The 13,815-nt window shown below is 40.3% G+C and overlaps 1 protein-coding gene across 4 annotated transcripts in view; it reads right to left on the minus strand.

Annotated features, from left to right (window-relative positions):
• Positions 1-13,815, minus strand: part of PCYT1B (phosphate cytidylyltransferase 1B, choline) — a 120,721-nt gene that overhangs the window by 16,390 nt on the left and 90,516 nt on the right. For all 4 annotated transcript variants that reach the window (XM_065915223.1, XM_065915222.1, XM_065915220.1 and 1 more), the window contains exons 6-7: positions 10,937-11,079; positions 7,771-7,959 (exon numbers count right to left, since the gene is read on the minus strand). In XM_065915223.1, the coding sequence (XP_065771295.1) occupies positions 7,771-7,959; positions 10,937-11,079 (332 nt within the window). The remainder of the gene's footprint in view (positions 1-7,770; positions 7,960-10,936; positions 11,080-13,815) is intronic.

The raw sequence follows: 13,815 nt of genomic DNA on the forward strand, positions 1-13,815 counted from the left end.
TCCTTCAGTGTCATATCTTCTTTTTGCCTTTTCATACTGTTCATGGGGTTCTCAAGGCAAGAATACTGAAGTGGTTCCATTCTCCAGTGGACCATGTTTTGTCAGAATTCTCCACCATGACCCATCCATCTTGGGTGGCCCTACATGTCATGGTTCATAGTTTCATTGAGTTAGACAAGGCTGTGACCCATGTGATCAGTTTGGTTAGTTTTCTGTGATTGTGCTTTTCATTCTGTGTGCCCTCTGATGAATAAGGATAAGAGGCTTATGGAAGCTTCCTGATGGGAGAGACTGACTGAGGGGGAAACTTCGTCTTGTTCTGATGGGCGGGGCCATGCTCAGTAAATCTTTAATCCAGTTTTTTTGTGTTTGGCTGCTGTTCCTTCCCAGTTGTTTGGCTTGAGCCCAAACTGTTGACTCACACCGCCACCTGAGATTCCTGGACACTCACGGGCAACTCTGACTCAGTCTCCTACTGGACTACAAAGTCAAATTCCAGGAGGTTCTAAGTCCCTTTGATGGATCCCCAGGTTGGGAAATCTGTTGTGGGTCGTCTGTTTGGCGGCTCTATGGTGGGGCTAAGGGCGACCTCCAAGAGGGATTCGGCCACACACTGGGTAACCCAGGTTTGCTGTAGTCAGAGACCCTGTCCCGCAGCAGGCCACTACTAAACACTATTAAGTCTCCTTAGCTCTTCTTAGAACACTATAAGTAAGAGTAAGTCTCCTTAGCAAACTATAGGTCAGAGTAAGAAAGTCTCCTTAGCTCTCCTTAGCAAATATAGGTCAGAGCAAGGAAGTCTCCTTAGTTCTCCTTAGCGCACTATAGGTCAGAGTAAGTAAGTCTCCTTAGCTCTCTCTTAGCTCGCTTTTCTTAGCTCTCCCCGAGGAGTCAAACCCATGACCCCTGCATTGGGAAGCAAAGCCCTCACCACTATACCACCCAGGAGCTCCGGAACACTTACCTTCTGCTTCCCTCCTTACTCTCCTAAATTACCTTCACTTTACAAGGTTAGGTTGTGTCCTTGAAAAAGTAGAGATCAACCTGAGTTTCTATAGAACAGACAAGACTTATACACAAAGAGCTTTAGAGGATGACTCATGAGAACAAAGTAAACTGAGTACGCACATAAACTAGTAGATGTGACTTTTTTCCTGACCTCGCATACCACTTACCATACTGTTTTACAGTTATCTCTTGATGGATGGATGTATTTTTCCCACTAGCAGGTATACACTAAGCTCCTACCATAAGACCACTTTCATAAACTGTAAAAATGGTTGCTGAATAAATGTTTAAAGATGAAATGTGGGATCCTAAGAAACTTGGGATGTTACAGAATTTTAGGACACATGTTCCTAGAATTTTTAAACTAGATATCTCTTTTAGAACTCAAACATTAACCAACATGTTAAAAATATATGACCCAAGTCTATTAATGACACCATGTCCTGTGACCCCTGTTATAACTCCTGTTAATACTGTTATCTTAGTTTCTATGGTTATTTATACTTTTTTCCCTCCCTCCCAAGTACTATATTCAATATTGTGTGATAAACCATAATACAAAGTTAACATTGTAAATAAGCTATGTGTCCATAAAATTAGTTATAAAAAACCCTCCTGTTTCCTGTTATGTTGATGTTATTGCTATATTACGCAGCCATACAGAAAAACACTTCTGAGTCAGTTCTAATGAGGTCAATGAACCTAGAGCCTATTATACAGAGTGAAGTAAGTCAGAAAGAGAAACATAAATATGATATATTAATAGATACATATGGAATCTAGAAAGATAGTACTTATGAATCTAGTTGCATAGCAGCAATGGGATGCAGACATAGAGAACAGACTTATGCACACAGGACAGAAAGGAGAGGGTAGGATAAATTGATAAATTAAGAGTATCACGGAAACATAAACATTACCATATGGAATGAGAATATGTTATGTGACTGAGACTGTAATGGAACTCAAACTGGTGCTCTTGACAACCTAGAGGGGTGGGAAGGAGGTTCAAGAGGGAGGGGACATATGTTTACCTGTGGCTGAAACCAACACAATATTGTAAAGCAATTATCCTCAACTAAAAATAAGTAAACTGAAACATTTGGGCAGAAGACCTAAACAGACATTTCTGAACCCCTGTAAACAAATGAATGCCTACCTGGTTTTTCATTTTTAAAAAACTGCTAGTTGCTTCCTCAGAGCCTGAAAATTAGTTGTGAAAAATGTTAACTATTAAAGTACACACTAGATTAATGAGAAATTTCAAACTTGTTACAGAGACTATGGAATCCCAAATAATTTAATCTGAGCTGAAACCCAGGGAAAATGAAAAGGAACCAGACCCTTGGCTCCTCTGCTCTTGCAAGCTCTCTCTAGAAGTCGTTGAAGGCCCAAGTTGACCCTTGTAAGCCCTCCACCCTCTCTCAGCCTCAGCCAACAAGACAAGATTGGCCTATGACTGCTGCCTCTATAATCACTTAGAGGCTGCTAGGCTTTTAGCAAAGCATCTCTTCTAACTTCTCAAGTGTTGTTCTTTTACTTGTTTTACTTTTAGATAATCTTATGAACCAGCTCCAGTGAGCAGAGAGGCAACAGGGACAACCCATCAATAAAATACTTGAGCCAAAATCAATTTTGTTAGAGACTTCTCATGTTGTACTAGGATATCTAGGCTAAGAAAAATTAGAGAAATCAAATGGAATCATTCCTTTTGGTTCTAAAAGGAAAGCTACTTTAAAACTATCTCTTTCAGATATCCCATGCTCTTGGATTGAAAGCATTAGTATTGTTAAAATGACTAGACTACCCAAAACAATCTACAGATTTAATGTAATCCCTATCAAATTACCCATGACATTTTTTATAGAATACTCTTAAAATTTATGTGAAACCACAAAAGACCTAGAATTCCCAAAGCAGTCCTACAGAAAAAGAACAAAGCAGCATTCAGACTTCAGATAATACTACAAAGCTACAGTATTCAAAACAGTGATGTTGGCACAAAAACAGACATATGGATCAATGGCACAGAATATAGAAAGCCCAGAAATAAACCCACATACATACAATCGATAGTGTATTCTTGCCTCCTTTGTTGAAAATCAGTGTGGAAAAGAGCCTCTTCAGCAATGTTGAAATGTTGGAAAGTGAAAGTGAAGTTGCTCAGTCATGTCCGCCTCTTTGTGACCCCATGGACTGTAGCCTACCAGGCTCCTCAGTCCATGGAATTTTCCAGGCAAGAATACTGGAGTGGGTTGCCATTTCCTTCTCCAGGGGATTTTCCCGACCCAGGGATCGAACCCAGGTCTCCTGCACTGCAGGCAGATGCTTTACCGCCTGAACCACCAAGGACCGCATGCAAACCAATGAAGTTGGAACAAACACATCCTCTCACCATACACAAAAATAAACTCAAAATGGGTTATAGACTTAAACATAAGGCATGACACCTTAGAACTCCTAGAAGAGATCATGGGCCAAATAGTCTGACAGAAATCATACCAATGTTTTCCTAGGTCAGTTTCCCAAGGCAATAGAAATAGACAAATGAGACCTAATCAAATTTATAAGCTTTTGCACAACAATGGAAACCATAAAATGAAAAGACAACCTATAGAATAAAAGAAAGTATTTGCAAATGATGAGACCAACAAGGGCTTATTTTCCAAAATATGCAAATAGCTAGTACAACCTTAGTAACAACAACAAAAAAAAATCCAATTCAAAAATGGGAAGAAGAAAAATAAATGACCCAATCAAAGAATGGGCCAAAGAACTAAACAGACATTAATCCAAAGAGGACATACAGATGGCTAACAAACACATGAAAAGATGCTCAACATCACTCATTATCAGAGAAATGCAAATCAAAACCACAATGAAGTACCATCTTATACCGGTCAGAATGGCTGCTATGAAAAAGTCTACAAGCAATAAATGCTGGAGAGGGTGTGGAGAAAAGGGAACCTTCTTACACTGTTGGTGGGAATGCAAACTAGTACAGCCGCTATGGAGAACAGTGTGGAGATTCCTTAAAAAACTGGAAATAGAACTGCCATATGACCCAGCAATACCACTTCTGGGCATACACACTGAGGAATCCAGATCTGAAAGAGACATGTGTACCCCAATGTTCATCGCAGCACTGTTTATAATAGCCAGGACATGGAAGCAACCTAGATGCCCATCAGCAGATGAATGGATAAGGAAGCTGTGGTACATATACACCATGGACTATTACTCAGCCATTAAAAAGAATTCATTTGCATCAGTTCTATTGAGATGGATGGAACTGGAGCCCATTATACAGAGTGAAGTAAGCCAGAAAGATAAAGACCATTACAGTATACTAACACATATATATGGAATTTAGAAAGATGGTAACGATAACCCTATATGCAAAACAGAAAAAGAGACACAGATGTACAGAACAGACTTTTGGACTCTGTGGGAGAAGGCGAGGGTCGGATGTTTTGAGAGAACAGCATTGAAACATGTGTATTATCTAGGGTGAAACAGATCACCAGCCCAGGTTGGATGCTTGAGACAAGTGCTTGGGCCTGGTGCACTGGGAAGACCCAGAGGAATCGGGCGGAGAGGGAGGTGGGAGGGGGGATTGGGATGGGGAATATATGTAAATCCATGGCTGATTCATGTCAATGTATGACAAAACCCACTACAATATTGTAAAGTAATTAGCCTTCAACTAATAAAAATAAATGAAAAACAAACAAACAAACAAACAACAACAACAACAACAAAATGGGAAGAAGACTTAAATAGACATTTCTCCATAAAGGACATGCAGATGGTCAAGAGACAATCACTAATAATTAAAGAAATGCAAATCAAAAACTAAAATAAGGTAGTACTTCCCACCAGTCAGAATGGCCATCATTAAAAAGTCTACAAATAACAAACACTGAAAGAGGTGTGGAGGAAAAGGAACCCTCTTACACTGTTGGTGGGAATTTAAGTTGGTGCAGCCACTGCGGAAAACAGTTTGGAGTTTCCTCAGAAAATTAAGACTTACCATATATGGTCCAGCAATCCCACTCCTGGGCATATATCCAGACAAAACTATAATTCAAAAAGATATATGCACCCCAGTGTTCCTAGCAGCACTATTCACAATCGCCAAGTCATGGAAACAATGTAAATGTCCATCAAAATAAGAGTGGATAAAGAAAAAAAAAAGAGTGGATAAAGAAGGTATGGTGTATATATACACAATAAAATACTACTCAGCCATAAACAAAAATGAAATAACACCATTTTCAGCAACATGAATGGACTTAGCAATTATCATACTAAGTGAAGTCAGAAAGACAAATACCATATGATATCACTTACGTGTGGAATCTAAAATATGACACAAATGAAGCTATCCATGAAACAGAAACAGAATCACAGACACAAAGAACAGATCAGTGGTTTCCAAGCAGGGAGGGGGTTGAGGGAGGGATAGAGTGGGAGGCTGGGGTTAACTGATGTAAGCTTTTATGCATAAAATGGATAAACATATTCTACTGTATATAGCACAGAGAACAATACTCCTTATCCTAAGATAAACCATAATGAAAAAGTATAAAAAATGTGTGTGTGTGTGTATATATAACTGAATTTCTTTGTTGTACTGCAGCAATCAAAACAATATTGTAAATCAACTATACATCAATTTTTTAAAACAAAGTCTTCCATAGAACCCTCTTTATTAACTTTGCTGATAATACTGGTTATTTACTCCAGAAGTACACACACAATAGAAATACCAGTGGAATATCCACACTGTTCTCCATAGTGGCTGTACTAGTTTGCATTCCCACCAACAGTGTAAGAGGGTTCCCTTTTCTCCACACTCTCTCCAGCATTTATTGTTTGTAGACTTTTTCATAGCAGCCATTCTGACCGGTATAAGATGGTACCTCATTGTGGTTTTGATTTGCATTTCTCTGATAATGAGTGATGTTGAGCATCTTTTCATGTGTTTGTTAGCCATCTGTATGTCCTCTTTGGATTAATGTCTGTTTAGTTCTTTGGCCCATTTTTTGATTGGGTCATTTATTTTTCTGGTATTGAGCTGCATGAGCTGCTTGTATATTTTTGATATTAATTCTTTGTCAGTTGCTTCATTTGCTATTATTTTCTCCCATTCTGAAGGCTGTCTTTTCATCTTGCTTATAGTTTCCTTCATTGTGCAAATGCTTTTAAGTTTAATTAGGTCCCATTTGTTTATTTTTGCTTTTATTTCCATTACTCTGGGAGGTGGGTCATAAAGGATCCTGCTGTGATTTATGTCAGAGAGTGTTTTGCCTATGTTTTCCTCCAGAGTTTTATAGTTTCTGGTCTCACATTTAGATCTTTACTCCTTTTTTTTAGATCTTTAATTGAAAGAGACACACATACCCCAGTGTTCATAACATCACTATTTACAATAGCTAGGACATGGAAGCAACTGTCCATCAACAGATGAATGGATAAGAAAGCTGTGGTACATATACACAATGGAATATTACTCAGCTATTAAAAAGAACACATGTGAATCAGTTCTAATGAGGTGGATGAAACCAGAGCCTATTATACAGAGTGAAGTAAGTCAGAAAACAAAACCCACCAATGTGGTATATTAATGCTTGTATGCGGAATTTAGAAAGATGGTAATGATGACCCTATATGTGAGACAGCAAAAGAGACACAGATATAAAGAACAGACTTTTGGACTCTGTGGGAGAAGGCAAGGGTGGGATGATTTGAGAGAATAGCACTGAAACATGCATATTACCATATGTGAAATAGATCTCCAGTCCAAGTTCAATGCATGAAACAGGGCACTCAAAGCCGGTGCACTGGGACAACCCTGAGGGAGGGGATGGGAGGGAGGTGGGAGGGGGCTTGAGGATGGGGGACACATGTACACCCGTGGCTGATTCATGTCAATGTATGCCAAAAACCACTACAATATTGTAAAGTAACTAGCCTCCAATTAAAATAAATAAATTAACTAAAAAATAATAAAAATAGAAATGAAGGGGAAAAAAAGAAATGCCAGTGGAATACAAGGTAGTTTCCAGAATTTTCTTTTCTCTGTCTGTAATTTTCACTCAGAATTCTATATAGAATTTAGGCAAGAGATCCTGTCTGCATTTTCTGTCTCAGTTTTAAGATTCAGATCATGGCCTCCATCCCCTAAGACTTTTATGCCTTATCCCAGCACATATATATTATGAAAAAAACAGGGGCAAATCAGGGCATGATGAGTACAAAGACTCACCTCTTCCCTCTCTCTCTTCCAACCAATGAAAGAGGAGTTCCTGATCACAAAAGGTGATCAAGGCAGCTACATTTCTTCTGCATCCTCCTCCTCTGGTTTATCCAAGAGGCATTAACCTTGTTTTATAACACAAGATCCATGATGCCACTGACTTACTTCACCCTTACCCATAAGCTGTGCACCCTCCAACTGGGAGATTGGGATGAGCTATGAAACCAACCTTTGCAGTAATAGACATTCAGTGCCTACCAAATGGCTTCAAACAAGAAATAGAGAGAACAGAATTGGCTTTGGGCACTCCTGGGTGCCATATAGAAAGGAACAGCAGAAGCTGAATAAAGACGTGCACAGACTTGAGGTCATTTGGGCTAATGCCCCAAGTGGAGGTCACATATTGGACTGAGACAAGGGACACCCTTGAGTAGTTCCTTGGAAAGGAGGATAAACTGAAAACTCCCATTATTGTAGGGAGAAGTGAAATAATTACATACCCATGCTCCATCAGGCCCAAACAGTTCTAGGAAGTTGCCAATGAATTCCCTCGATTTCTCTTCCCACTTCTGAATTAGATCATGACTCTTTTCTTCCACTCTGTTCACAAATTCCTTTGATCTTTCTTCCACGTTTTTGACCTTCTCTTTCATCTTGTCTACCTGGTTTTGGAAGCGGTACTTCTTCTCCTGGTCAAAAATTAAAGGAGAAAGAAAGGGAGCTGGGGAGAGATTAGTCATTCACAGAATGGTCAGATTTTATTTCAACTTGTGCAGGTTCTTAACCTGAAGAGTCAGGATGCTAGTTTCCAAGGGCTGGATTGATGGGAAGGCCCATCTCTTGTAAAAAAAGTCACTTCTAAAAAAAAAAAAAAAAAAAAAAAAAAAAGTCACTTCTGATTAGTCGACTTGAATGGGTTCAGCGAAGTACAAGTGGTTGTAATGTTCTCTTTCTTGTAAATAGAGTTGAATTCACTTATACAAGAGAAGAACCAAAAGTATCCATTTGCTCTTTATTTTGGATAGATACTAGGTAAATACATCCCCTCGGTTCTTCTGACACTTAGACAAAAATATGAATTGTACATAGAATGGCCACTCAGAAGCAGCCTGAGTTCTCTATTTTACTGGGACATTGTTAAAACCAATATTGGTTGAAATAAGTGAGACACTGGCTGGGCCTTAGCACCTATATGTCATACTAAAATTGTCACTGTCATGATACTTCCCATTAATCTAATGGAACCACATCAGTTTCCTTGGTAATGAAGAAAATTTTTGTTCTGATAGCTTCTCTGGACTGGGATTTTGTTCATAGTCTTGATGCAGCATTGCTATACCTATGTGCCTAGAAGGCATCAGATATTGGGCAACTCACATGCAATCTCTAAACCTTAGTTTTCTCATCTGTAAAATAGGGATAATTATTGTCCCTACCCAATAGGGTTGCTGTAACAGTTAGATCATATAATGCATGTAAAGTACTTGGCACAATGTCTGGCATTTAGTAAAAGCTTAGTGTGTGTTGGTTATTAGATTACGCGTAAGCAACAGAAGCATTTAATCATGTTATCTAAAAAAAAAAAAATCATGTTACCTGATGAAAGTGGAATCAAAACCATGAAGATAACATGAAACGAAGGCTCTTTTCCTCCATGAAACCATAATACATTTCCTCCCGAAGGGATAATAAGATTTCTCACATTTCTTCACTATATGGAATTGAAGTCCATTTCAGAATTTTTGGAGCCACATACAGTATTACAATGGAGAGTATTACAATGGAGAAGGAAATGGCAACCCACTCCAACACTCTTGACTAGAAAATTCCATGGATGGAGGAGCCTGGTGGGCTACAGTACATGGAGGCGCAAAGAGTCGGACACGACTGAGTGACTTCACTTTCACAGTATTACAAAACTGGGTCAGGGGTCCCTGATCTAGACCTCACAAACATTACTGCAGCCACAGGGTGAGGTGTGAGCCACCCGTGCTGCCGGCCAGCTGTATATAATACACGGTGACTCTCCACTGCTCTCAGGAGCTGCTTGAAACACTAGACTGGGCTCTGGACCAGGAGTCACAAGGCTGGGAGGCTGCTACTGCTTCTGCCTCCTCTACGTTGCCTGAGGGACTTGAACCAGGTCCCTCCGAACTCAACTTTCCTCATTTTTCTATTGACAAATTCAGGGACTTGGGCTGGTGACTGACCCTCGTCAGGTTCCTGCCACCCGAGGTTCCGTGATTCATCTACACACGCATCCAACACACGTGATGTACTCTGCGCCACAGCACAGCTTGTGGTCACAGAAAGGCAACGGGCACATCCACACTGACTACACGGTTCCCTGAGCTAAGTGGCTTATCTACAGGCCGTTGAAAGAGCGTGAGCAATAACTTTTAGGAATGGCTCGACATGCCTGGATGGGTGACTGAATTCAATTGAAAAGAACAGGCAGTTTAATTTATTGAAATAACCAGGGCTTTATGCTCTGTAAGATACCAACTAATCACTTTGACTGAATTCTTTTCAGCCACTTGTTCTGTTTGCCACTTGAACCTGACACTTTCCATGTTGTTGCCCAGTCTGTACGAAGCCACAGAGCTCGGATTCGAAACACTTCCTGCCTCCTGAGGACAACTGATAATCACTAACTTATGATTACTGAATGAACCCTGCCTCATTCAAAAGCCAATGATCGGTTTGTGTAAGTTTCTGGATAACTGTGGCTTCATATAATTAAAAACATCTAGTTTTGTAGAAAAACTTGCCATATCTATTTGGAGGAGAGTGGTTTAGTCACTAAGTCCAGAGGATCTTCCTGCCCAGGGATCAAACCCTGGTCTCCTGCATTGCAGGCAGATTCTTTACTGACTTAGCTACGACGGAAGCCTGGGTGATGGAAATTCTGTATGTGTGGAGAGCTCTTACTTTGTTCACCTCGAACAGCTCCTTGGACTGCAGGCAAACATAGTCATCCAGACTCAACCAACATCACCTCTAGCAACTGGGCTGCCCTCTTTGCTTTTTAACAGCTTGTTTTAAAGATTGTTTTAACAGTTGCTCTATTATTAAACTAACAGCAGCTCTGTGAGAACAATATAGCAGAAATACAAAAGGAAGCCAAAGACTTTGGACTTTTTTTAAGTGACTGTAATTTCTCTGGACAAAAAAAAAAGCAACTGTTAAAGTTTCTAATGAGCATCTGTAAGGCCTTAATAAAATGAAAATTGTAAACCATTAAAATAAGAACACATTTTCTCTGAGTTTAGCTTTGTAGAGCCTCTGTGCTCCTTCCTTCCCTTGGAGCAGAAGACAACTCTTTCCTTTCATGAGGGCAGATCTCTCAGAAACCCTTCACCCAAGTCTGAGAACTCTAAATGGGGAGGTTGGGGTGTGGAAAGGGAGGTGAGGCGGTTCCCTTAAAAAATGTGATGTTCACTCACTACCTGTATGACTTGGTCAAATTACGTGACCCATTTGGACATTGGTTTCTCCATCTGTAAAATGGAGATAATAATACATCTTTGGGCTGTTATGTGGACTGAACGAGACAATAATTGTCAAACATCAAGAATATCGAGTGGTGTAAAGTAAGTGATTTGTAAACAGTGCCAGCAGCAGCGTGACGCGCTGGTCCTCAGAGGTGTGGGGTGGCACACTCACATTGATAAAGCTGACATTCAGTTCCTTCGCTGTGTACCCTCTCTGGAGGTTGCGTCGGGCATAAACATCATAGTCACGGACAATCCTGGTGATGATGTCTGATGTTGAGATGCCTTCTGTTCTCTGTGTTGGAACAAACATACCTGTTCGAATAGAAAAGACAGGATGAAGAAAAAACAACTAAGATGATCTCAGGTGACCATTTTCTTGAATGACTCTCCTGTCCAGGACAAAGTGGCAGCTCCTAGGTCAGGGTGGCTTTCACATCTGGCCCCAGCCGACTCTGCCAGGCTCGATTCCAGGCACTCCCTGCCACAGGCACTGCGGGTTTGTCATCCTGGACCTGTTCCCTGGATGCACCAGGCACTCACCTGGCTCTCGGCATTTGCTCTTTTCAAGCCCTTGTTTCCTGCCCCGGAACCCCTTTCCCTGCCCACAGAAGCTACAGAGTAGCTCCTCATCGTACAGGGTCCAGTCTCAAGGCTATGCCTCTGGGAAGTCTTTCCTGACGTCACCAGGCAGAAACCACAGCCATTAAAATATAAATTTGACTGCCATTAACAAAAGCATTTTCAGTATCCATTTCCTTGTGAAAAGGGAGCACTCTGAAAGCACAGGTTGTGTCTTGATCATCTTTATGTGTCCAGCACCCAGTTCAGTGCCCCAGTGTCTAGCACATGCAAAGTTCTCAATACATGCAAATTAAATGAGTAAGTGAATGGAGCATAGCAATTGAGTCAAAGAATTTGTGAGATCACAGCTACTCCCCTTCTTCCCCAGGGAGTTCTGCATCACATTATAGCAAAGGGAAAGAAGAAGGGTGCAGTATTTTTATTGTCTCTGGTCTAAAGACATGCCCAGGGGTTGCTCAACGATTTTACCCTTCTAAGAGCAAACTACTCTCAATGGTGGTTTCACCACACAAAGGCCTTTTCGTCTATACACTACTGGAACTGAGAAGAAACAAACAAGCACAGAGGATGCCAAGTTCTCGTAGAACTTCCTTAAAGTCCTCAAAGATATATTTGAGTGTACCAATACAAGGCTATAAAGAAGTCACAAGTGTTATCAAAGACAAGAATCTGGTGAAATCGAAGATGACTAAATAGATGGAAAGATATATCATGTTCTTGGATAGGAAGAATCTATACTGTCAAAATGCCTATACTACCCAACAAACTCTACAGATTCAATACAATCCCTATCAAACTACAAATGGCATTTTTAATAGAACTACAACAAAAATTTTAAATTTGGATGGAGACACAAAAGACTCCAAATTCTCAAAGCAATCTTGAAAAAGAAAAATGGCTGGAGGAATCAAGCTTCCTGACTTCAGACTATACTAGAAAGCTACAGTCATCAAAACAGGATAGTCCTGTCACAAAAGCAGATAAATAGATCAATGGAACAGTATAGAAAACTTAGAAATAGACCCACACACCTATGGTCAATTACTCTATCACAAAGGGGGCAGACTGTACAATGGAGAAAAGACATTCTTGTCAATAAATGGTGCTGGGGAAACTGGACACCTACATGTAAAAAAAATGAAATTAGAACATTCTTTAATACCATGCAAAAATATAAACTCAAAATGGATTAAAATTCCACATCCTGCAGAGCAAGTAAGCCTGTGAGCCACAACTACTGAGCCCATGCCTTAGAGCCCATGCTCTCCAACAGAGAAGCCATGGAAATAAGAAGACTGCACACCATAACTAGAGAGTAGCCCCTGCTCGCCACAACTAGAGAAAGCTTGCATGTAGCAACAAAGACCCAGTGCAGCCAAAAGCAAAATTTTAAAAATATTTTTAAAATAAATGACCCAATCAAAAAACGGGCCAAAGAACTAAACAGACATTAATCCAAAGAAGACATACAGATGGCTAACAAACACATGAAAAGATGCTCAACATCACTCATTATCAGAGAAATGCAAATCAAAACCACAATGAAGTACCATTACACGCCAGTCAGGATGGCTGCTATCCAAAAGTCTACAAGCAAAAAATGCTGGAGAGGGTGTGGAGAAAAGGGAACCTTCTTACACTGTTGGTGGGAATGCAAACTAGTACAGCCGCTATGGAGAACAGTGTGGAGATTTCTTTAAAAACTGGAAATAGAACTGCCATATGACCCAGCAATCCCACTTCTGGGCATACACACTGAGGAAACCAGATCTGAAAGAGACACGTGCACCGCAGTGTTCATCACAGCACTGTTTATAATAGCCAGGACATGGAAGCAACCTAGATGCCCATCAGCAGACGAATGGATAAGGAAGCTGTGATATATATACACCATGGACTATTACTCAGCCATTAAAAAGAATTCATTTGAATCAGTCCTAATGAGATGGATGAAACTGGAGCCCATTATACAGAGTGAAGTAAGCCAGAAAGATAAAGACCATTACAGTATACTAACACATATATATGGAATTTAGAAAGATGGTAACGATAACCCTATATGCAAAACAGAAAAAGAGACACAGATGTACAGAACAGACTTTTGGACTCTGTGGGAGAAGGCGAGGGTGGGATGTTTCGAGAGAACAGCATCGAAACATGTGTATTATCTAGGGTGAAACAGATCACCAGCCCAGGCTGGATGCCTGAGACAAGTGCTCGGGCCTGGTGCACTGGGAGGACCCAGGGGGATTGGGTAGAGAGGGAGGTGGGAGGGGGGATCGGGATGGGGAATACATGTTAATCCATGGCTGATTCATGTCAATGTATGACAAAAACCACTACAATATTGTAAAGTAATTAACCTCCAACTAATAAAAATAAATGGAAAAAAATATTTTTTAAAATGTGCGGAAGATCTAAATAGAGATTTCTCCAAAGACAAATAGATGGCCAAGAAGCACATGA

Source organism: Muntiacus reevesi, chromosome X (genome assembly GCF_963930625.1).
Source record: "Muntiacus reevesi chromosome X, mMunRee1.1, whole genome shotgun sequence".
Classification (NCBI taxonomy): Eukaryota; Metazoa; Chordata; class Mammalia; order Artiodactyla; family Cervidae; genus Muntiacus; species Muntiacus reevesi.